We start from the raw sequence: 25,286 nt of genomic DNA, 5'->3' as shown, positions 1-25,286 counted from the left end.
AAAGCTTCACTTTCACATGTTCCTCAGTGGTGTGTCAAGGTGCTCGGCAGGTTCTGGGCACAGCCAGGTGCCCTGTTTGGGTACTGTGTTTTCCAGCTAGAAGTGATTGAAGGGCAGAGGGTAGCTGGGGGGAGGAGGTACTGTGCACCCAGCAGGGCAGGAGTCTGCTCATTGGCATGGAAAAGCAAATCACAGTTTTCAGGAATGAGGCGTTAGGTTTTTGGTCAGATCAGTGCGTTGATCCAAGCCACGTTGCGGTGCTACAATCACTAAATCTTGTGCAAATGAAGCAGCAGGGGCAGGAATGCCCCTTTTCTCACAGCAGCCCTGCATTATGTTGACTCAAGTCAAACGCAGGTCCCCATCCTGACTGCCAATGAGCTGGGTTTAGAGGCCAGTCCTCTTGGCCACTTAGCAGCTTCCCCTGCTTTGCCTCCTTTTGCAAGCACGGGCACTTAAGGAAATTCCCGTGTGGGTGCTCCCTGACTTCATTTTCTCAAAGCAATGCATTTAGGAAAAAAAAAACCACAACCCAAGCCTTATGAAAAGATCCGAGCTACTGCATGCAGTTCTTAGCAGAACCGGCTCTGTGATGTTACACACATGATTCTGCCAGAAGCCACCAAATGCTCAAATCTGCTAATGGGAAGAAAGTGGAGTAGCTGGAGACAGTCACCTCTGGGTGATCAGCTAAAGGCAGGATGGCAGACCTGTCTTTTCCTGGAGTTTCACCTACTACATCTATCTACCCTAGCAGCTTTTTGGGGATCTGTTGCCTTCAGACTTTGGGCAGTGTCAGAAGCTCTGTACTTTCTCAGAGCAGGTCCAGGTTAGCTCCTGGTGTGCCTTGGAGTGATATGGGCTCGCTAAATTGAGAGAGTGGTGGGATAACCTCTGCTGCTGCTTGGTGCCTTCCATGGTTTGGTGCCTTCCGCTTAGTTTTCTCCGTTGCAGTATGGAGCAGAAGGAAAATTAGGTTATTAGACAAAGCTATTCCACAGTGGGAAGATATGGGGAAGAAACGAGGTTGCTCTGTGTTGGTTTGGGTCTGCTGTTGTAAGCAGTGTTAGTTTATATCTGTGCTTTGCAGCAAAATCAAAACTGACCCTTTAATGAGATGAACACCGTAGCCTTGCTACGGTAGCATGGAGCCAAGAGTGGTCTGTAAAACACACGTGTAGCATAGGGGGTTAGTGCCCCCGATGGGTTTCTAGCAGCTTCTATTAGCTAGGGAATCTCACTTTTCATACTTCCCATGAAGATTAACTCTTCATTTGGTGTTTTGAGATTCAAACACCTTTTAGGACACAAGGTGCTTTTTCAACAGGAAAGCAATGTATTTGTTTCTACCAGGAAACTTTACAAGCGTTACGCTTTCCTGCGCTGTGAAGAGGAGCGGGAACAATTTCTGTATCACCTGCTCTCACTCAACGCTGTGGATTACTTCTGCTTCACAAGCGTCTTCACCACAATCAGTGAGTTGGACAGTCAATTTTTTTCCCCCTGAATAAAAATTAGTTGCTGTCATGATCTGTAAGAGACGATGTTGCTGGTGCCTGAGTAGCTGAGCCCTTATCTGGAAACCTTGGTTGTTGCTGCCTTGGCTCATGGGTGCTGGGTGTTGCTCTGGGAAACCAGCTGGAGAGCCAAGGTTGTGTGGGAGCGCCCTGGATAAGAGCATTGCACAAAGGAGAGTAATCAGCAGAGAGTGCCACTGTAGCACTTGATTTTCCTCACGGAGTTGTATAGTCTCTTTCATCCTCCCTCCCAGACAAGTACTCTGTATCCTAGTGCTTCTTTCTGGCCTTTGCTAAGTGTGCATCCTAACAGCCTGCTCTTCGCAGACTGAGGAGGAGATGGAAATCTTGGAGGGTGAAATACAAGGCACTGCTCTGCTGTATATTTTAAGTCTCTTTTTGTCTCTCTTTAAATTCCAAAAAGATTTCCTCTCTTGTAAGAAGGAGAGCAGAGATTGGATAGAAATCTGAAAATGAATCTTTGTCTCTCCAGCACTGGGCAAGGCGGAGAAGGCAGGACCCCCATGAGATGACCTAATTATTTGGATTCACCTTGGCAGGCCTTAATCTTCATTTCCCTGCCTGCTCAGAGTGAAGTGAAGCAAGTTTTATGCGGTTGTCAAAACAGGCACTCATTCTACTTTTTCTCCTCTTAAAGCAATAAATCCCCTCAGAACTAGCACAGCGCAAAGAGATTTATTCATCCTTGATTACCTTGTTTCTGCGGGGCATCCAGCTTGGCAGCTTTCCCCTGTAGGACAAGCCCTTGGAATTTGAGGGTTATTTTTTTTAAGTGCAGTATCACTGTACAGCACGCAAAAGGCAAAAAATAAAAAAATAAATTAAAAAAAAAAAAAAAAAGGCTGGCCTATCTTACCCGGTCATAAAGGCAGCTTGTGAAACACAAGGAAGGAGAGTCTTGCAGTGCCAGCGTGCAGAACCTGAGCCAAATCCAAATCGGGGTGGGTGGCCACCCCTTCGTGTCTTAAGCAGGTATGGGTGATGCAGAGTTAAACGCAAATAGTAAATGATGATAATTTCTTTTAAAATGAGGGGATGTCCGCGGACACGCATCCAACTTGAGACTTTGGCTATGCCGTTAGCAGCATCTCTGACGTTCCCTCCCCCCTTCCACCCCCCCCACCCCCCCATAACCTTCCCTCTGCCCCCTTTAACCCTTTCAGCCACCCGGGGGCGGCGATGCCCTTGCCGCAGACCGGCTTTTATTTATCCCTTCCCTCGGCGGGCTCCGGGGCCGTCCTTGCGCCGTCCCCGGCTCTGCGGCACGGCCGGGGCTGCCGCGGGGCTGCAGCTCCACCGTGCGGCACCGCTCCCGGGAGCCGCCGGGAGGGCAGCGCCGGGACCCCTCGCTGCACCGGGGGCGGCTACAGAAGGCGGCAGCCCCCCCCCGCCAAAGCTGGTGTGTGGCTGGCTTGGGGCTGGCAGCGCTGCGGCGACCCTCCGGGAGAGCAGAGTCCCTGCCGCCGCAGCGAGGTTTCTCTCGCCCTTGATGGGGAGAACCGAGGAGGAGGTGGTCTCCTCGTTAGGCTGCTGGGACAGGGGACAAGAACTTGCTTTTTTCAAGGGAGAGGCGTGGTTTACTCCAGAAACTGTTTGCTCTGAAGGATGGGGGGAAAAAAGGAAAAAAAAAAAAAAGTCAAGATTAACTTATTTTTCTCCCCTTTGTTCTTAGTGATCCCTTATAGGTCAGTGATAATTCCCATCAAAAAACTAAGCAATGCAATAACCACATCAAACCCGTGGATTTGTGTGTCGGGAGAACTAGGAGATACAGGCGTAATGCAGATTCCTAAAAACCACCTAGAGATGACGTTTGAGGTGAGTACATGCTCTTTACATTTTACTTTTCGATTTGAAACACGCTTCCAAATACACACTGATTTGGTGAAGGTTTATTGTCTTACAATCACAGCATTTCAAATTGTGTCAGGTTTTCAAGGTCGCTGTATATTCAAATATGTACAGGAAAATAACGCTGCACTAGATGAAAGTTTCCTTTTGAGTGTTCCTTGTGAGCACATACTATTTTTAAACACAGGCTTCACTGCTGTCCCTGTCCCAGCCCAGAGATCTTCTTCTCATCTAACCAATCCCTTTCACATCTCCTTGCCTAATTTTCCCTTTCAGGGTTCATTTCTGACTCCTCATTTCCCTTCCAAGTTTCTTTTCCCTTCTTTCAATCTGTCTTCTCACTGACCACCACCTTTTCTCTTTGCTTTTGACTACTCGGCGTTCCCTTCTGCTTTCCCACCCATCAGTTACAGGCTGGCTTGGTGCCACCCCAAAGCAGCTGGTAGCGGGAACGGCAGGGAAAGCCCCGTCAGGCTCCCGTAGCTCCAGGCTGTACCATATCCAGTAAGGAGTGATTTCGTAGGAAAATTTGCTACTAAAATTGAAGTTGCATCCATTGAGCAGATGCAGACCGAACTTCAACAACAATAGTAAAAAAAAAAAAAAAAACACCCAACAACCAAACCTCTTGCCACATAAAGGTAGATTTTGACAGAGATGGAGAGGGTATTTTCATGATACTATGGCTGCCTCTCGTTCAGATACTAGTATTTTGTAGAAAAGATCTGCGGGCTTCCAACAAGCAAAAGAACATATTTAGGCATTTCTAAGGACCATACTAACACTGTTCTGGAATACTCCTTTGGCTGAAGCTTTCCTGAAATATCAACTTGAGTAGCCACCCACTATGGAAAACATCAGCCCAAGCTGCTTGTTTGGCAGTATTAGAAGCAAGGAAAACTAAGGGAAGTATTTAGGTGACGTTAATAGACGTTGCTGCCAGCCCCACCTACAATTACATACTGCACTGGAATTCACAGTCCCTTGTTTTCTTTGTGATGTCGAGAGTCTCATGATAGTGATTTTCGTCTTGCCCAACAATAAGCAAATGGATCTTTGAAAATAATAAAGGATCTAGGGACTGCTTCATAGTGTAGAGTGAGTCAACTGCAGGTCAGTGTGCTCAAAATGCATTTTTGAAAAGCTGTTCGTACTGAAGATCTGTTTCTTCTTTGCCCAGGGAAGTGGTTGAGGCACCATCCCTGGACGTGTTTAAAAGATGGGTTGACATAGTGCTTAGTGACATGGTTTAGTGATGATTTTTATCAGAGTTAGGTTGATGGTTGGACTAGATGATCTTAAAGGTCCCTTCCAACCTAGACGATTCTATGATTCTACAAAAGCATACGTTTTTAGCACCTCAGAAATTTGTAATTAATACTCAGAAACATTCTGAGTGAGTGCTCGCAACAAAAAATGTAATCTCTTCACAAACTTTTAATAGTTGTACTTCAAGTTAATTCTTTTCTTCTGTCTTAAAATAATTATTCTGCTTTTCAAAACGCTCTGCATGTGTAGTTGAAAATACTTACTGTATAAATCAAAGGAAACTGAATAAAAACATACTTTTGAGACCATATGTGTGTATGTGGTGGGTGTGTGTGTTGTCTGTTGTTGTTTGAAAACTAAGTAAAAACTGTTATTCATTTCAGTGCCAGAATTTAGGGAAGCTGACGACCGTTCAGATTGGTCATGACAACTCAGGGCTGCTAGCCAAGTGGCTGGTTGATTGTGTCATGGTCAGAAATGAAATAACAGGACACACATACAAGTAAGCAACAAGTTTTGATTTTCTTTGTCTGAATTTCTTACTTGTTAAATGTAGAGGAAGTAAGAAGGCATCTGTCTTCTCCTTGGTTGATGGAGCACTGTGGGCTGATTTGGGTACTCGATAGGGTGGGGTTGGTCTCCCCCACCGCTGGTTCTCTCATTTCAGAAGCCTTACTTGAAGTCAAATGATCTGATAAATATTAAATGAGACTTGAAGGTAGGACTTCCTTTGCATCTGTCTGAGACAGGATGGACAGTATGGATACTTTTGAAGTGATTTATATATTTGTGTCTAATAATTAAATTTCTTGATTTAAAGTAGTGTGGTAAAAATGTGCACAAGTGAAGTCTTTAAACCCCCAAGAGCTGGAAGAATAATTTAGGGCAAGTTTTTGGTTTCTTTTTCTTTTAAAAATATTCAGATGCCTAAGTACTATAACAAATGTACAGAAACTTAGATTACAAGGAAATAAAAGGATTTGATGATTTCTTAATCTTCTATTGAGTACATACCTCTTGTGTCGAAATGATCTCCTAACTCGTTATTGGTTTTACAAAACATCTGGCTAAGCAGACTTAATTTTTTTTTTCTAAATGTGGGCTTGGAAAAATACAATTCTGAGAAGTGAGCTCCAGAGCTCAGGGTTGGCCACCATGTGTGGTGGAAAGTAAGAGGAAGTTGGGTACAAGCACTGGGGGTATGTACATGGATTTCCTTAGGACTGTGGATGAGGTCAAAAAGTACAGCAATAAAGGTGAGGTGAGGTTTGAGTATGAGGAGACGTCACAGCCTCAGTTGGGTGGGAACTCTGTGTGGGAATTTAATTGTTAATCATCACAATATTTGTAAAGGCTAAATACTAGTTATGGCTGCAAGTGAAAAATAACCTGACACAAATCAAGATGTGGCCCACGAAATATGCATATAACACTTTCTGTTGTCCCATGCTTTCATGCAAGCTTTGCATATTTCCCTTTTCTTAGGGATGGAAGTGAACGTAGTTTTCTGGTTGGGTTCTATCAGTTGTGGTGCTGGGGATGCTGCCTGCTGAATTCTGGATTGTGAAAAGTTTCCGGCTACAGCGTTCCCTGCCCATTAACAGTGTTTGTGGGCACTAGCTGCCCCTCTGACTTTGAGACCAAGCGAGACTACCCGCGTGGCTGACCCGTGCTTGTGCTGGCTGCGTGGCAGGTTTCCCTGCGGGCGATGGCTGGGAAAGGGCGTTGACGATGGCAGTTTGGAGCGAATACTCATTGGAGAGCTGGTGTCCTCCACCTCTGACGAAGAGCTGGCGAAGCAGTGCCGTACTCCACCCCAGCAGAAATCTCCTACCACGGCTCGACGACTGAGCATCACTTCCCTCACAGGGAAGAACACCAGTAAGTCCTTTCCTTTCCCCCCAGGGCCCTAGAGAAGGGGGCAGCAACTGCTGAGAAATAAAGCTTCTGTGAACAGGAGAGCTCCTACTGAAGCAAGGCTTGGTGCAGAGGAACAGCTGCCAGCTGATGAGTTTTTTCCTGCTCTGGTTTGTGTGTCTGCAGCTTCCTCTGTGACTGTACACGTTGCCTCTTTCAATGTCCCCATTTGACACTTCACAGATAACAATCTCTTTTCTTGGAGCATGGAGATATGAGATGAGGGAGGAGGAGGCAGCAGAATTTGCAGTATCTGATGCTGCTTAGCTTCCCAGCTCGCTTTGCAGTCAGTGGGAAGACAGTCCTCTCTGAAGGGCAGTTCAGAGCCTGATGTGGACGCTGTGAGCTGCCTTCCAGAGGAGCACATCTCCAGAGGGACCCTAGGTGACATCAACTTCATGTCCCTAAAATTGGCTTCTATGAGTAACTGCACCTGGCTACAACGGGGCATGGAACTGTGAGGGCCATGTGAGGCATTCTCCGCTAAAGCATTCAGATGAACGCAGTGTAGATCCTGTTCATAAATGTGTCTCGCTCCTGTAAAATTGGAGAACATGATTGCTGAAATGTCAAGCAAGGAAAGATTAGCCTCCGGAGTAATACAGCATTTAAAACCATCATGGGACCACTGCAGCTCTTTGCGTGTGTGAGTCCATATTAGCTGGAGGAGTGGGTGCCACAGCTACTTGCAGAGCATTTCCGTAGGTCTGAGAGCACTAAGGCCCAATAATGCATTTGTCTTGCGAGCTACATGAGGCTCTGTGTCAGACCTGCCAAAGACTGTGGAGGTCATCATGTACTGAAATGATACTGAATTACTCCGTGCCTCCAAAATAACAATTGTAGCACAAGCTAATAGCAACCTACATACGTCTGAAAAATTAGAAAGGACCATGAAAGTGATTGGCATCTGGAAAACATCTGCTTAAAAATAAGTTTTAATAGTTCGGTCTGTTTTAATCAGAAGCTGAATGAGGGACTAGATTATTTTCTGCAGGCACCTGTATAGGAAGATGAGATGGTATCAGGTGGAGGCATGGCATGATTCCGTAGCAGAGGCATACAGCTAAACAGATCCAGAGCAGAAACATGGCATACATTTTAACACAGAAGATAACTTACTCTTCGAACCATGAATAAGGATTATTCTCTGCCTGTGGCCCCTCACGCTGGTACGATGACTAGACACGTGTAAAATAGATACTTGTTTTGGCTCAATAAACCATTGTGGGTTCGAGTCAGGAATTAATGAGTGCTGGGTTTTCTGGCCTCTGTCACATAGAATTGAGTCAAGTGACCGGGCTGCAATCTTTCAGTCCGTGTCTCTTCGTGTGAGGGTTGCTGTAGTCTATGTGATGAGCAAGATGTGATTAACTCAAATGAAATATTTATCAAGCCAGATCCTTGGGTTGTGCATCTTTAAGTAGGACGATTTGTTTGACTATTCCAGGGTTGCTCATCAGTTGCTTGTGATTAAGGCTCAGATTTACCTGAGACAAATGATTGCCTGAGCTCTGTTAAAGATATAGAATAATTCCTGCAGTTCAAGCTATTTCATCATGAGAATTTGATGAATGTTTTAAAGTTGGTATCTTCAGCTAGTATGCTCTCCATCATTTCACAGAGCCTAATGCGGGACAGATCCAAGAGGGAATCGGGGAAGCCGTGAACAATATTGTGAAACACTTTCACAAGCCAGAGAAAGAGGTACTTCCTGCTTTTCATTACTTGCCTGGTATCTACAACGCATGTAAACATTTTTATAAACAGAAATTGAACTGAAGTACCAGTAGAGACTGTTAACTTTTAGATTTGAAGCTTCTGCCATGCAAACAAGGCAAGTTGTACTTACAGACTCTCCCTTTCCCACAGAGAGGAAGCCTCACCATTCTGTTGTGTGGGGAAAATGGTCTGGTTGCAGCACTGGAGCAGGTCTTCCACCATGGATTCAAATCGGCTCGCATTTTTCATAAGAATGTCTTCATCTGGGATTTCATAGGTAAGCTGGTATGGGATTTGGAGGCAGAAGGAGAAGACAGATTAGGGCAAAATGGCTACTCACACATAGACCTCGGATTCTTGTCAGCTAGGGTGCCATTCATTCCTGCCTAGCACCTGCTCCAGGTTGCTTAAAGTCAGTGAGAAAGAAGATGGAAGATGAGGAATGCTCAACTCTATATAAGCGATGAGTGTGAATCTGTGCAGAAATTTAAGAGCACTTCAAATTCTAGTCATTGATTCGCAGACTAATGTTCAAACAGCTGCTTTTCTACCCAGAAAGAAGGTAGCCTGGAGTAGAATAGCAGGCAATGTTAGGGGCAGAGTTGGGAAAGGGCAGGGAGTGAAAGGTTTTAGATTCTAGTTGATTATGAAAACTCTCCTAATCACTGCACCGGTCTTTTGGTGATGCTTATCTGTAGACCTATGTTGCGGGAATTTAAGATGTTCTTATTCCCTTAAAATATACTCACAAGTTGAGGTACTTGGCCTGGGGGTAAGTGCTTACTCAGAAAAGGTGAAAAATCAAAGCTGATGGTATCACTTCTGATGAAACCATTGTTAGGTGCGCTGGTGCGGCTCCTTGATGTTTCCTAACTGTATTGGACATCAGCCAGCCTGCTGACCACTGCTGTGTAGCAAAGGTAGAGATCACCACCTACCTATGGTCTTCAGAGTGAGGAATCCATATATAAACTGTGCAATAGCTCTCAGCAGGTTGTTTTTTTTAATAATTCCCTTGTGTAATTCTGTGTCACAATAAAGTACTTCTGCTCACCGGGTTCTGATTTTCTCCCTACCACAGAGAAAGCTGTTGCTTATTTTGAAACCAGTGACCAGATTGGAGACAATGAGGAGGCCCTTTTGCTTCAGAGATCTTCATGCAAAACCTTCTGTCATTATGTGAATGCCATCAATACGGCTCCACGGAACATTGGAAAGGATGGCAAATTCCAAATTCTGGTTTGCCTGGGGACAAGGTGCTTAACTGCTCTTCGTTATATGTGTCCTCTTGCATTAGACTAGAAGAATATTTTTACACCGTTGTTACTACCTTTAGTTTTCCATTTTAAGACATCTCATACCTATCTATTATCCAGTACCTATTTTAGGCAGCTTTAATAATACATGAAAAATCAGAGCAAAGAAGCAGTAATGATACATGGCTAGTGTCTAAACTGCTAAAAATGTTTTGAGCTCTTTTATAACTGTTAGCTTGACAGTCATATATATGAAATCTGTCTTGAAATTGTATTTTTGACAAAGTACTGGCTTTCGGAATGCAGAGTTCCTTTGCAAGGGCTGGTGCATTTCCCAATCCTCATTGAATCACTTTGCCTATGAAAAAAGGATGTCTATTATAATTTTGACAAAACTATTCTAGATCAATCTTTCTTTCCTAATAGGATGCTTTCTGTCTTGCACTTGGTGGGGGGGGGGGGGGCGCGCTTAGTTGTGTTATGGAGGGTGGCAGTTGGTACCATTTTTTGTCTTGTCTGTCCAGTTACATGGAAAACCAGTTGGAAAACAGTCTATTGGTTTTTCCTGAGTTTTACTTTCCATGTTCCTGATCTGAAACTGTTACTGAATTCTTCCAAAGTCAGTTGTCCAATTCTGCTGGAATCTTTCCATTTTCATTCCTACAGTATGTTCAGCTACCTGTATTTTACCAACAAAATCAAGGGTTATGATTGCACAGGAAACTTTTATGTGCAAACAACATGCATCACCTGCAAAAACAGACTGCATGTTTTGGGTTGTGTTCTCGGAGAAGAATTTCAGTTTGAGATCTGTTGTACTGGGTGCTAAAATAATTTCTTTCGTCCCCTTTGCAGGGACCACTTGCTCTCTCAGTGGATCCCGTTGCTGGCAGAGTGCCCACCCATTACGAGGATGTACGAGGAGAACGCTCTCCTACGGGACCGCATGACTGTCAACTCTCTTATCCGAGTCCTACAGACGTTGCAAGATTTCAACATCATCCTAGAAGGATCACTCATTAAAGGAGTGGATGTTTAGCATGGCTTTGCTGAGAACTTCATTAATTCCTTTCCCAAGCAAGCAAACCACAATTGGAGACCTGTCAGGACTTGAACGCGATGGTAGTGCACCACTGTAAGGCAAAGCTGCCGGGTGAAGCGGGAGCAGGAAGCCCTGATTGTGCCCGATGGGGACTGTCCTCTAAAGCTGCAGAAAGCTGAGATGCAGTATTGTAGTTTATTTGAAACAGAAATTTAGTATAAAATAGAGTATTTTCATGTGTTAGATGTGTGTAAATATGCTATCTTCTTTAAGAAATTATATTACTCTAAGAAATTTTTCTTAGACTGAATGTTCTTGTTCTGACTATGAGTAGCTTAAGCCCAGGGGAAGGACCGGGGGGAGGGAAGGACCGAGGTGGGAAGGGATGCCGCTACTTGCTTGCAAGGAAGAAGCCAATCAATGTGTAAATACAGCGCAAACTCAGCAGGGCTTTTTTCAGGTATTGCAAATTAATACAGCAAATATCTTTATTGTAGCCATTGTGATTGCCTCACTCTTGGAAATGTTGTAAGCATATGCTGTTTTACCCTATGGTCTCCCTTCGTTTTGTTTTTTTTTTTTTTTGTTCAAAGACTTAACCCTTTCCATGCACGGAAGCTATGAGTCTTCATTTTTTGATCTGTAAGGTCTTTTCTGTCACTTCTGTTGATCTCCAAAAGGGGAGACAAGTGTTGAAATGCTTAAACACTGGAGAAGGAGGATTGCTGTCAGCCTCGGAGCCTGGGAGTCCGAGACACTTGTTTAAGCGGTGCTGCTGCAGCCTGAGATTGGGAATGATGGCTTGCTTGACTTGCTCGGTGTGTCCCTTGCCTCTCTAGATGTTCTGATGATTCCCCTCACCCTCAGCCAGTTTGTGCTGTGGATGACTTTTTTTTTTTTTTTTTCTCCATGTTGAAGAATTTGGTTCGTACCAAATTCTTGCTGTACTTGAGAAGAATCATTGCTGTAGAGCCACAAACAGCGATGTTGCTGTGCTACTGAACTGTATCAGCTGGGTTTGAAATGCTGACAGGTTACAAGTCTTCCTTTATCCCGTAGAATGAGCGTTTCTTGGAAGTCCAGGATCTTTGATTACTTTTTTTTTTTCTTTTGTAATTATCCAACTAGGGGAAAAAAAAATGAAGCAAAAGGAGTAAAAAAAAAAGAATGAAGCAAAAGGAGTGAAAAAAAGAATTTCACTTTGGTATTTTGAGGCTCCTCTCCTACACTCTTTCCAGTTAATGTGTTAGTAATACAGTGTGTATATATAGATACAGCTCTTGAAGAGGAACTGAGAGCAAGTGAAATCCTGTATGCTAAAAATTTAACAATAGATAACATTAAAATCATCTTGCAGATACCATGCAGCAAATACCGACTGTATTTTCCGTTCCTGTGGATGGGAATTGGAAGGATCTGAGGGCATAGTTATCTTCATCTGGTTTTAGTTTTTGGAGGTTAGTTTAAGTGTTTGTTTTCACTTGTTTATTCCCTGTGATCTTGGGCCATTTTGTCAGTAGGTTTCTGTGGACGTGTCACTGTCAGCTGTGGCTTGGGGAAGGCCCCTCACTGGTACTGTAAGTGTATTGCCTTGCATGGTGCTCTCAAGTGGCATTAGGAGGGACTTGGGAATGGTGGGCTGTAGCAGGTCTCGGTATAGTGCGCGTGTGGTGCAGAAAGGGATGAGAGCTAAGGAAAAAGAAAGAGGATGAAAATTAGGGTTTGCTTTCTCACCTGCCTTTTATCAAGCTTCTCTACTTTCCTGTGGTCCTTCTGCTGTCCAGTTCTTATAACAGCACTCACTTTACTGTCAAAGTTTCACATCATATTCCCAGCCAGAAGAAAACTCTTCATGTGACTTTGTTTCATTAGAAGGGAGAGCTTTATGTTATAGAAGGCGTTTTTTTTTTTTGTTTCTAAGAAGGAAGTAAAATAACACTGTCAGAGAGCCATTGACTTTAATGAGGGTTCCAGCTTTTAATAACCGTTCTTTCCTCCTGGGCTTGTACTTCTTTAAACTGACTAAACTCATCCCAAATACCGTGGGCAGCGCTGCCGTGTCACTACTGTGGGTGTAACTAATGTAAAGGCTGTGAATGGTGTCATGAGTTAGTAGCCAGAGCCCATGGCTTTGTGACATCATCTCTCTTAACGTTTCCAGAAATGTGAAATTCGGGGTGTTAGGGTTTTCTGTGTGGCCAGGCAAGTCTGCTTAAAGTCAGCAGAAGATGGATGACAACCCTTCAGCAGCAATTGAAAAGGCGTCCCTAGTACTTAACTCTATCAGTAAATTACACATTTAGCACCAGAAACCATGTGGCAGCATCATTTGGTAATGACTGCTTAGGATGTTTTGATTTCTATTACAACTCAAGCCTTTTATGTCTAATGAGTGCTATACATGATTTTTTTTCACGCCCAACCCAGTCTAAGTGACTTTCATTTTACTGAAATAATAACCTCTTTAGTCCTTGGATTCCTTCGCAGCGGCATCTGCATTTTGCTGGCTGGGTACTTCTCAAAAGTATACTGCTGGGTACTTCTCCGAAGCCTATTTATGACTTAAGCAGTCGTAACATTCATCCACCAAGACACGGGTTAAGTGCAAGCAGGATAAAGTAGAAATGTGGGCACCTCTAAAGGTCAAGCATAGGTGAGTAAACTACACTCAGAGAAAAGGGCAATAGCCACATAAAGTCTTTCTTAAGTTAAAGTACACATCATATTAATAATACAATAAAAATTATGTATGTCTAATATTTCCTTGTAGGCAATAAAGGACCCTAAGATATGTTGAAAGGGACACAGCTGAGTGCCTCAGATTCCTAGAAGACTAGTTATTTGACAACCTTGGGAGTATGGTTCTTTGTAGTGAATTTTTACTCTACCATGTAATTTTTTTTAGTAGAATACTTCTGTTTATTGGAAACTGTGAGGTTTTTTCTGTAAGGTTTACCGAAATCATTCTACCCACTAGAATGGTGAGAAACCCATCAGGATTCTTCTAAGCTAAGACAGTTTTTACTTCAGTGTTAAAGCACCTTCATTGGTTGAGAAAAGGGAATCTTGGAAAAGACCAAAGCTCTCTGGTATCTGCTTTTTTTTTTTTTTTTTTAAAAAAAAAATAATCCTATCCAATACCTGTCCGCAGATGTCTGAGTTTGCATAGTCCTGTTATACTAACATCCAGCATGGTGACTTGAGGGAGTCAGAGAATCAAATGCCTCACTGTTGTACAAAATGTGTATTTATAATTCTCTGAAATGAATGAATGAAATTCTACTGTTTAGTGAAAAATCTACTCATGTTTATTCCGAGTTGGTTTGTGTAATTAGATATCATTGTTCAAAAAATGTCTCTTTAGAATAGTCGTGAGATGGCATATTTGAGAAAATTCCTTCTTTCAATCAAATGAAGGTGCGCATCTTAAGGGGAAATGTTGTATGTTACACTTGAAATGTACAAATGTGCCCTGTATAGCTTAAAATGATCCTTAAATGTCTCCATTAAGTATATTTTGTCTTTACGTTATTACTAACTGAATAAGAACTGGATTATTTTCAAGACGACATTAGTAAAAGTATTGTTATATCAAGCACTTTAACATACATATCACAAACTGACATGGGTTTTTCAGGTTTTGAAGTACATTGAAATACAGCTTTTCATGCTATGTCCTTTACAAATAAAACTGTGAGAATAATGGTCGGTGCCGCTTTCTCCTTGCAGAGGAACCGAGAGATTCGAGTGTCAAGCCAAAGAGCTGATCTGAGCCGGGAGGGCGTGTTTTGTAAAGGGAACAAGTCGAACAAAACCATTGAGCTGATAATGACACCTGGTACTGGGAACTTGCTGGAGCAAAGAGGGGGAGAGAGGGAGTGTGAGGGTCTGCTCTCAAAACTTCCCCTTCTGCCTCCCCGACACAGAAGTCTGACTGTACCAAGCCTGCTTAGCTCTTAATTTTCAAGGTTTAGGTGGAAAACGTGGCTGATCGAAGGAAAGAAATGGGATCGCAGTTGAAGTTTAGCTCTTAGTAGGGTGGTGTTTGCTAGGAAGCCCAGGTTGCTCTCCCTTGGCATCTGGAGCACACGGGGAGGAGGAGGATGGGATCCTGTTGGCAGAAATACTGGAAGCGTGGGATTAACTGCAGCCAAGGGTGGTTTTGGTTGGGTTTTGGTTGGGTTGCTGTGATGTTTGAACTTGGGTTTAAAAAGCTGGAATGGAACTCATGCCCTCCAGTCTGTCAGTTAGCATGTCCCTTAAGAAGAGAGGTTGATAGAGGAGATAGGCACTAGCAACAAAAAAGATGCAAGAGAACGCTAGTGAAATGCCCTGCTTTTCTAAGTTGGACTGGATTTTCCAGAAATTCCCTGCACCCTGTCCCTCCCAGCTCTAGCTCTGCTGGAGTTGGCAAAAATATGCGAATTTTTGAAAACTGCATAGTTGCAATGCAGTTCCCTGCATGTGTGTGTGCGTGGTGTATGTGAGGTGAAGTGTGTCGGTTCATTCATTTTAACTCTTGGTTTTGAAAAGGTGGGGAATCTCAGAAAACTGGAAGTCTCAGAGCCTTGGACCGTGTACGTGGAAATCCTCAAGTACGTCGTTTGGTGATACTGATGTTTATCATCAACAGTGTAGCAGGAAAAATATCTCATGAATAAAATCCATAGAGCTGCTTGTGGTCAAATTTCAATAGGAGGAGCGGCCATACTTAATACACCTCCTTACTAAATGTGTTAGGCACAAGTATGTAAATTAGAGACAGTGGGATCTGATATCTTAAAGGCGGTAAGTACTTGAAGTAAATCAGGACTAAACTTGTCCCGATGAGGAAGTGCAAATAACTTCCTCTCCACTGCGCCGTCATTGATGCAGTCCGGGAACACTACGATGTTTTCTGCAAAGCGTAAGTAGAAGAAAACTGTCTGAGAAAACTTCCACGGGTAAGAGTTGAAGTAGCTGACCCATCTGGTTTGTTCCTTGCCAGCATTTCAGGTAAGCTTGTTCAAATAAGTTGTGCTCAAGTTAGGAGCAAAGCTGCTTCCCCGTCTGTCACCCCATCAGCCCTGAGGCTGAGGCTCCTGTCACTGCAGTCAGGGAGCATTTCATCGCTGACATTCCTATTTTTTCTCCTGCTATTCCATCACACGTGTCTCATTATGAGCTGATTTGAGCTGAGTGCAAGATGTGAAGGGAATGGGAATATTTCTGTACAGGTCTGCTATCTGGTGGCTGGGTAAGGTAAACTGCTGAAGCCACCATGAAGCTGATTTGTCAGTGGAAAGCTGCAGTTCTGCAGGTAAGTGTGACACCTTATCCCCATAAAGGCCCGTCTTTATTCCCCACAGACCTCACAGGGCCCCTCAGCTCCGCGGAAAGAACTACTGTCAGGAGAGGATGTGACCAGAGAAATTATTTTCTCCTTTAACCAACCCCACCTTTGTCTCAAAGGAGGAAAACCCCAAACAAAAAAGCACAACATCCCCCCAGCCTGATCCTTACCTGCAGCGTATTTTTTGAAGGATGTTGCTGTAAAGGATCTCATTGCTGTGTGATATAGTGACAACCTTGTTATTATTCAATAATTAATTTAATGGGGTCCACAAATGTAAAATGGTTGTGGTTTATATCAGAGAGGCTCAAGTATTCACACCAGTTGCTCTGAGTAATAAACTAATCTGTAAAATATTGTTCCTCTTGCTTGTAGCGGTTATCCAAGACTTGTGCAAGCCTACTTGTGTCTTGCACAAGGGGTAAACATAGAAGACAGCCAAAACTTGTCATTCTTTCTCTTCATAGAAAATAACTCTGCTCTCCCCAATGCAGACACCTTAGTTTTTTATCACCTTTTCCCTGAACGATCCACTTACTCTTAGCGCAACATGTTAAAACGGGTGAACGGTGGAGTGCTCTGTTCACCAAGCCGTGCTGTAGGGTGAAGTGCTAAACGAGTGAACGTGGTGAATGAACAATTGAGTTTTATTTGCAAAGTGCTTTTGACAGGACTGTGCAGCAGATGTAACTCCCGAGGAGCTCAAATGCTTATCGCAGGGCATCTATTCTGCCAGCGAGAGGCAGGCACGGAGAATGCAAGAGACATCCCAATCTTCACACTGCACGTTCGGTGCCAGATTCTCTCCCGCTCCTATGGCCAGCTGATACAAGCCTAAACTAAAATAAAATTAAACCCCTCCCTCAATAGCAGCCAGATGTTGGGTTTGGTGCTCTGCAATCCTTGCATTCTCCTGCTTTCAGCAAGAGGTTTTCACAAAGGCTGGTGTTAGCCTAGGGATGCCATTTTCCTTACCCTGCCTCGGGAGCCAGAGGGAAGAGATGGGTTCCTTCAGTAGGCCTTGAGAGAAAAATCCTCACTTGGCTGCTTTTAATTACGCCTAGAGAAGTCCAGCAGAGGCAGCTTGCAGAGGCTGGGCTAGCATTAATCTTTATGAATACCCCCCCCAGCATTGTCATCCCATACTGAGTTCATTTCTTCAAAGGCATCCAAGCGATACATTAGCATGTTCTTTACACATCAAAAAATAAGAGTTTATGAGAGTGAAATCTAAGAGCGATGGACTGAGGTAGTTGTATTTTTTACAATATATTAATAATTTAGATATGAAGACAAATTCTTTATTTGTCTTACAGAGGCATAAGATAGAGACCAGAAAATGTGGCTTTAATTCCTAGCTCGCTCTGATGTGCCTCTGACTTCCACCTAGACCTTTAAGCAGTTTGCTTATGGTGTATCCCATTTTGCAGCCGGTGAGCTGAGGTACAGAGCGGTGGGACTTCGCTTCAGCCAGTATCTGCCTTGTCGATCTCGACCGCTCAGCCTTGGGTTAGTAACTGCTCATCCAGCGTCCCGTTAGTGTGTGACTGAGAGCAGCTTTTCAATGCTGCTGTGACAGAAGTACCCTGAGGTCTCATCTGTGGTTAATTCCAGTTTAAAGGCGTTTCTAAAACCTGTTGATTTGTGGTGTTGCGGGCATGTGCAAGTCTGTCTAGCTGTGTATGGTTAGAGAGTTTTGTAATCGTTAGGACAGAGCATCAGGCTTTCTTCATACTTAACTACAATACAGTGATTATGGTTACTATCTGAAATGTGATTAAGCACTACAAAAATGCATATAAATATTTGCTTGGCTGTTGTATGAGGAAAACAGATGATTTGCAAGAGCAAGTCTCCCTGGCTTTTCATCCTGAGTCCAAACTTCTTCCAGGAGGTATAGCATAAGTCCCCCTCAGAAACTGTAGCTGGTAGGACAAGACAAGCTGTCAAGAATAAGAAGCAGTAGTTGTTGTTCAGTTGGAGGTGATGGGGATGCCTGCAAGCTTAGCCGGTCTGGCTCATGGCAAGGGGGTGTCTGAGAATAGAGGAGACCTCCTTGCTGTGTGTAGCTACATCAAGTTAATCTTCGCCCCTCTTTGCCCCACAACCTGGCCCTGCTCATTGCAAGCTCAAATAGATCATCACCAATACCAGAAAATGCATGGTGGAAGACATCTGAAGTGCTAGAAAGAGATTTCCAATAATAGTCAGTAATGGTCAGTGCAATTGAGAAGCATCTTTGTTACTGTTGTTGTTTTTAAGAAGGCATGGAATTAATTTCAAATGAACTGGGCTGTCAGCCCAAAGACTGTGCTCCTGTACTTGAGATAGCCGTGAGCTCTTGCATTAAGCCTCCTTAGCCTATTTCTTCTGCTCTGTGCTCTCACCTGCATTAAGTTTACCTGCCTGCACACACGCAGCTTTTGAACTCTCGTTACCCAATGAGATAAGTAGGATGTGCTCTAAATCAGACTGTGTAATATGAACCCACCAGCCTGGAATTAGTGTGGCTATTGGCTTGCCTGGGATCCAAACCTCTTGCAGATGGTCTGTGGTTCCTGACTGTATGAATAGTATGAAGTTGGCTGAAAGTGTGTGTGGTGCACGGGACACTTCTACACACGCTCACACACACACATATTTTAAAATGACTTTTAGCAAAACTGCATTCAGGGAACGTAAGTGGAAACATCACCCTACAGCTCTACCCAGCTTTCGTGTTCTTAAAGCTGTGGAAAAGGTTTCCATTCGTGGTAACAGGAGCATAGGAGAACTAGAAAAAAGTTGCAGACCAGAGAAGCTATTTAGTTCATCCTCTGCATGGACTTTGTTAGCAGAGAATTTCAGATGTCAGCAGGAATTTGTGCTAGACAAGGGCAGTGTGGGTAGCTGTGATCAGTGAGAAATAGGATAGCTGTTCTGAGCTTAGTCATCTGTGTTTAACTGGCACAATGCTGAGAAGCGAGGAATGAACTAGCTGATCTTCAATTCAAACCTGTGTCCTAGGAAGTGCAAATACAAGTTGATCCACCACGGCTTACTGAAGTTAGTGGAGGGTCCTAAAATCAATGAGTTTAGACAGGCATTCATGAGCACTGTCATCTGCTAACCTATTAGGTTATGCACAGAAGAGAAGCTACCCTCTTTTGGGAAAATAAAATTGTTGCTATTGTTGCTGCTTTCAAGATATGATGTTTATTAAGCCAGGCCCACTCTTACACGTAAGAGTTTGCTTCTAGGGGATCTCAGCATTTTAAGTACAAATGCTTACCTCTGTGAAGGGCCACGCTTGTGCTACTGAAATCCTTGTGTTCATCTCTTTGGTTAAGATAGCCTGGAAGAGCACAGTGGCAACACACAGTGTCTGAGAAGCAGGAGATATTGACTGTGAAGACTGCCAGAGCATTGGCTCTAGGTCGAGTTGTGAACAGCATGGTTTGTCCTATAAGTGCAGGATGTCTTGGATAGATCCCACCCAGCCCAGTATCACAGATGATGTTTGTGGGCAAATCTGAGACCCCGTTCTGCACGGCAGAGCAGGACCTAGCTGTACAAGGCAACAGCGTAGGCATGCCTCTTTTTTCCCCTCCACAGCCCACTCCAGGCTGTCATTACAAGAAGCACTTTTCCAGCTAGAGCGCGCATGCATCTGTCTTTTACTTGCACTTGGCCTGTAGCCACATGAAGATGTCCTTTGACATTGGAAGTTAAATCCGTTTGCAATGGCACCAGCTCCTGCAAGTGTCCAAATTGCTGGGAAGTATTCATCCAAAAGATGATGCAGGGCTACCAGCAGGTCTTCCCAAGCACTGCAAGCCTAATGCCTTTTCTGGTTCTATAGCTGTACAAGTTCCTGGTGATGTCCGAGGCTGAGCTACTGAGCAAGGTCCCTCCTCAGAGAGCTTCCTGGGTTGACCCTTTGTCCCTTGGACCTTGCTCCTTTCAGGTTTTGAGTGACTTTTGTGCTGAGAATAAGGGTTAGGAAGGGAAGGAGAAGGAAGCAGCAGCAAGATGGGAGAGGAAGGAGCCCGTAGTCCATTGAAACGGTTCTCAGCAGGCAGTGTTTCTGCAGAAGAACTTCCCTGACACCCCCACCCCCACCCCCCGCCAAAGTATTGCTTGGGGGAGGATGGCAGGAGGGCCTGCACTCCCTGCGCTCCTCCCAAATCTAAGAGAGACTTTCTGCCTCTGGCTTAGGCAATTAATCAGGTAAGGAAAAACTATTGAGGATTCCAGGCACAGTACACACTGTAACATCTTCATCGATTTCCCCCTCCCCCACTTTCAAAAAATATTTGCCTGTAAGAGCCTGTACTACTTTTTTTAACTTGTTTTAGCTATGTTGGCACAGGAGACATGGCTAAGGAGCTGGGAGATGGTAGTAGCAGTTCTGTTTGTGTCTGTATAATCACTCATGGCTCTCTTACTCAGCTAATTAAAACCAAAACCCCTCTAGCTACCCTGAAAAATGTAAATAACGTTTATTAAAACATTGTTTTGTGGTATAACCAGCACCCAAGTTACAGAAAGGCTGTTATGAAACAGGATTTTGCTTGCGAAGAAGTGGATGGCTGCAAATCAAACGAATGCCAGGCTTTCCTCATGAAAGCATTAAGCTGGGGACAAACAGAAGTGTGTACAATTAAAAATGCATGAAATGCACAAAGACAAACAGCTGGCAGAGGTCAAAGTTATCTGAACACCTTCGCATTGTGCTTTGCCTGTCTCTAGAGTTAGCACAGATAGAAAAGGTACGGTATATGCAACAAAATAAGATTTTTTTTTTCCAAGGGCATTGTGTTCTTTGCACAAGTAGCAAGGAAGTAGGAAGACAAAACACATTAAAGCAGGAGAAAAAAGCTTGGATGAGACAGGAGAGTGTTTGCTCTTGAACCTCTGGCTAAATGTACAATGTGTGTTCAAGAGCAGATTTGCTGCAACATGAAATCAAGGGACAAAATGTGAATGTGAAGCCAAGAACAAAGCTGAGTCCGTTATAAGGACACACAGTTCTTGTGTATTCACATCTATATCAAAGCCCAAGTATGTTTTGTACAAGCACAAAATGAACTCTTGGGGTAAAAACAAGCAAGTGAAACATCTTGGTTATTCCCTGCACCTGATAAAGACGCTACAGAATAGGCCTGATTTAATTCTTCTCTGGTTGTGGCGATGCCAGACTGGCTTAAAAGGATTCAAATCAACTTCTGAGCTCTCTAATTTGAGTCAATAAAACCTTTGAAAGTGACTTTAAAGATGACAGGTCCAGCAGAGGGCCACAAAGATGATCAGAAGGCTGGAGCACCTCTCCTATGAGGAGAGGCTGAGAGAGTTGGGGTTGTTCAGCCTGGAAAAAAGAAGGCTCCAAGAAGACCTTATAGCAGCCTTCCAGTTCCTGAAGGGTGCCTACAAGAAAGCTGGAGAGGGATTTTTTACAAGGGCATGTAGTGATAGGATGAGAGGTAATTGCTTCAAACTGGAAGAGGGCAGATTTAAATTAGATATTAAGAAGAAATTTTTAACTGTGAGGGTGGTGAGACACTGGAACAGGCTGCCCAGAGGTTGTGGATGCCCCATCCCTGGAGGTGTTCAAGGCCAGGCTGGATGGGGCTTAAAGCAACCTGGTCTAGTGGGAGGTGTCCCTGCCTATGGCAGGGGGGTTGGAACTCAATGGTCTTTAAGGTCCCTTCAAACCTAAACCATTCTATGATTCTAAACTAAGAGCTCCACGGAATTACATGAGCGTCTAAAGCCAAGTGCATGCTTTAGCTTTGCTGAGCTGAACAGCATGGGCTGGAGCGTAGAAACCCTAAACACCCCAGCCCTTAAACAGAAATCATGGACATATTTAAAGAGGTGGTTCTGCTTTTATGCAAACCTGTACAGATAAGCACAGCTCACCAACGAGACTGCGAGGAAGAGCAGCAAAAAAAGCGGGATGGCCAAGCAGTTATCAAAGGTATAAAATAAAATAGTAAATAAATTGTGGGGGGGGGGGAAATATCAGGAGGACAGCACAGGATCAAAATAAAAAGTAAGAGAAGGAGAGCTGAGGAAGCCAGGGCTAGAGAGGACCACACAGCTCAGGGGGGCAGCAGCGCTGGGGCCCATGAGCAAGACAGCAAATGGAGCACCAAGAATTCCCCTCCTCTTCCTCAGCTGCTGCCTTGTGTACTCCCCCGGCCCACCTCAGCCAGCCCCCACAGCAAGCTGGCAGGCACCTGCAGGGATTCTGGAGGGCCATGACAAGCACTATGTGAATGCCTGGGGGAAAGCGGAGCCATAACCTCTTCAAAGTAGCAAAGGGGCCAGGGCCTTGATAACCTGTGAGCGTGGGGTCTCCAGGCCCTGCACCAGCCTGAAGAAACAACCACTGACTAAGGCTGCCAGCGAACTGCCCTGTCAAGCTGAAACAAAGCCTTTCCCCTCTGATAAAAAGTTCTGCCATCTCACGTTATAGTGGGATAGGTGCTGCAAATCTCATGGCACGGCCTAGAGACCAACATGGCCGCCAGCCCTGGTGTGGTGGCACAGAGGAGGCCAGGGCTTGTGGAGGGCTGGGGCTCTCAGGTGGGCAGCCAGTGCTTAGCATTTTTAAGGTGGAAAAAGCAAGGGGCAATGAAGTGGTGCCTGGAGAGCAGGCAAAATGCTGCTGTCTTCTCCCTGCTGCTGTACTGGAGCAGGAGTCAAAGACTTCGATGAAGGCAGGTGTGGCTGGAGGAGAAGCCAGAGTCCTGGCTGTAGGGAAGAGGGGTCTGTTATGGCGGCCCCGGTGCTGCTCGTATAGCAGTACCTCCAAGAACTGCAGCAATGCAGCAGAGACCACGGCAGCACGTCAACAGAGGTGGCGGTGGCCCGGAGGAGGAGGAGGAGAGAGCTGGAGTGAGGACGTATACCTATTACTTTCCTAACGGCTGAGCAGCGGAACGGCATGTAAGTGAAACCTTTGAAATGCAAAGATAAAACCAGACTTAGAAGTCCGCCAAGGCGGCAGGTGACTAAGCAGAATCTCATGCACTTTTGGCTCATTGGGAGTCTGGGTGTTTAATTCAACTTCACAGACCAGCCACAAGCTCAGCCCAGAGCACACATATCTGCAGTCTTAGCCAGAAAGGTTATTCTACCCTGCCAAAGTCAGAGCCACACACACCACTCTTCATTTGAAGTAACTAAGCCTGCACTGGAGCTAGCATCATTTCACAACTCAGCTGAGCCAAGAGCCCAGGACAAAGAGGAGCTTCTAATGGAAGGAACCTCCTGGTCCTATTGCCCATTTGTTCTCATTCTTCCCACCACAATGTGATACGGTCTGTCCCAAGGGCAATCAATAACGTAGTGTAGATCTGTTCTCTGCTGAAAGGCCAGTGCCAAAACCCTTCCATATAGACAGCTCATGTAGTCATGGTAGTCACATTATCAGTGAGGGATGTGCTGCTCTGGCACCTGCTGCCGGTCGGGAGGTGAGAGGACTGGCCACCCTCCACTTGTGATTTTTTTGGGTTAGGCTTCTGTTATTGTCCTCATAAGTTGACTCAACTTCATATCGTTTATTTTGCATAGGAAGCATTTATCTACCTGAAGCGCTGAAGTCTTCAAACAGTTAGCAGACAGCTAGCATCAGCCTTTGTAGTATTAACAAACGTTAAGCCTATGTGCTTATTTAAGAGGTGACTTCTGCTCTCTGTTTTCAACAGTCTTGCAGGGTTTGTCCAGGGAGGTAAATGTGAGCCTGTATACTCCTATGGTTAGCAAGCTCTTGGAAACAAATAATTCATAAAGGCTTTGGAAAAGTTAAACATGAGAACAGATGTTTTAAAGCTTGTTTCTTTGAATTGTCTAGGAGTTTATCCCATCCTATGACCTCAGTTTAAGTTACTTGTCCCAAAGTATTGGATCCACAGGCATAAATATCTTACTGAGTCAGTATCTTTTCCATCTTGTAATCAGACCAGGGGCAAAGATATTGTTGTATTCCTTTGTCAAATCAAGAATCACAGTTTCTGGCTACTTATTCTAATTTACAGGAGAATGTGTTTTATAAGAGGGTAAACGTGGCCTGACTATTTAAGTGAGAAGCATTTGAATTCTTACATGCACACAACTGGGAAAGACCTGGGCCTTCAAACCACCCATGCATCTCTCCTTGATGGGCACCAGCACCCTTGCACCTGAGGGCTGCAGTTGAACCACTCCTTCTGCCTTCTTTGTATGTCTAAATGCGTTGGGTCTCTCTGTTTTGAAACACCTTGAGGATCTAGGAGTAGAGGAAACACCAGGCTGGTCAGACCTGCAGTCTTGCATCTGTCTGGGAGCACAGCTGGTACAAGGCCTGACACCTTAAACTGTTTTGTTTGCCATCAAGCAGTTAGCAATTGACATAAGCAGGAGGGTTTAGCCCTTGCTCAAACTTTTATTTTCTTTATTATGTGGTGTGAATTAGATAGTTGTTGATCTCCAGGTGCAAGTACTCAGCCCTGGCATTTGCAGGGCAAAGAAGGATCAGTTCAAGAGGTTGCTTTCATAGCTATCTACTTTCCCCACTTCCCTCCTATAGATAACATAAATCAACTAGCAAATACTGCTCTTGGTTTTGAAGCCTTATATTAGGACCAGCTCAGCCACTGCGAAGGGTAGCTGTCCTGACAAGAAGAGTCAGTCAGTTCAGCTACAGATAGAGATTTGTTTTGACAGCCTGCTTAAAATAGCATCTCAGAAACCACACTGCTAGCTGGTTTTAGAAAGGCCAGTTTTTGAAGTGTCTCTGGCCGGTCAGCTCGCTACTGTGTAAACAGCAATCACTTTGTTCTGCTGTTTTTCGAAAAGTGCCCATGCCTGAAGGGCAATGCCATCCCAGGGCACCTCTTCATGACCTGGCCATCCCTGCAGGTTGCTCTCATTCAGCTTCCCCAGGAGCCCCTGGGGCTCGTAAGAGGAGCAGGGATCTACTTGGGGGTGCCATCACTCAAGGAGCCACCCCACACGCGCTCACTTGCTTTCCCCTGTGAGGCTGGGCTTCTCGCATGCTTCAGGGCGCCACTGCTTGGCTGGGGCCCCATCCTGCTCAGGTGAGCTCAGTCCCAGATGGAGTATGACCCTTCCAACAGCACTTAATCAGCCTTAATGCGTCCCAGCCCAGCCACCCCAGTCCAGGTGGAAAGAGAAAAGCCCAACTGTGGCTCTAACCACTCTTTAAAGACATTTCTTTGAAAGCTGAAATGTATGTGGCATGAAGTCCTAAACTCTCCTGCTTCAAAAACTGTCCTCTCCTTACTGAGAGGCTTCATATGTCTTTCCTGAAGATGTAGATAAGCTGCAAAATACCTCCTCTGGCCCTGCAGTACCCTCTTGCATCCCTTCTC

The 25,286-nt window shown here is 44.6% G+C and overlaps 1 protein-coding gene across 4 annotated transcripts in view; it reads left to right on the top strand.

Moving 5' to 3' along the window:
• Positions 1-14,287, top strand: part of DENND5B (DENN domain containing 5B) — a 123,182-nt gene extending 108,895 nt beyond the window's left edge. For all 4 annotated transcript variants that reach the window (XM_074144611.1, XM_074144610.1, XM_074144609.1 and 1 more), the window contains 8 exons: positions 1,354-1,475; positions 3,211-3,356; positions 5,042-5,160; positions 6,352-6,539; positions 8,200-8,282; positions 8,448-8,574; positions 9,379-9,553; positions 10,409-14,287. In XM_074144611.1, the coding sequence (XP_074000712.1) occupies positions 1,354-1,475; positions 3,211-3,356; positions 5,042-5,160; positions 6,352-6,539; positions 8,200-8,282; positions 8,448-8,574; positions 9,379-9,553; positions 10,409-10,592 (1,144 nt within the window). In that variant the 3' untranslated portion in view covers positions 10,593-14,287. The remainder of the gene's footprint in view (positions 1-1,353; positions 1,476-3,210; positions 3,357-5,041; positions 5,161-6,351; positions 6,540-8,199; positions 8,283-8,447; positions 8,575-9,378; positions 9,554-10,408) is intronic.
• The last annotated feature ends 10,999 nt before the right edge of the window (positions 14,288-25,286 follow it).

Source organism: Numenius arquata, chromosome 2 (genome assembly GCF_964106895.1).
Source record: "Numenius arquata chromosome 2, bNumArq3.hap1.1, whole genome shotgun sequence".
NCBI lineage: Eukaryota > Metazoa > Chordata > Aves > Charadriiformes > Scolopacidae > Numenius > Numenius arquata.
Note: the sequence above shows the minus strand (reverse complement) of the source record. Positions and strands in the feature narration are given on the sequence as shown.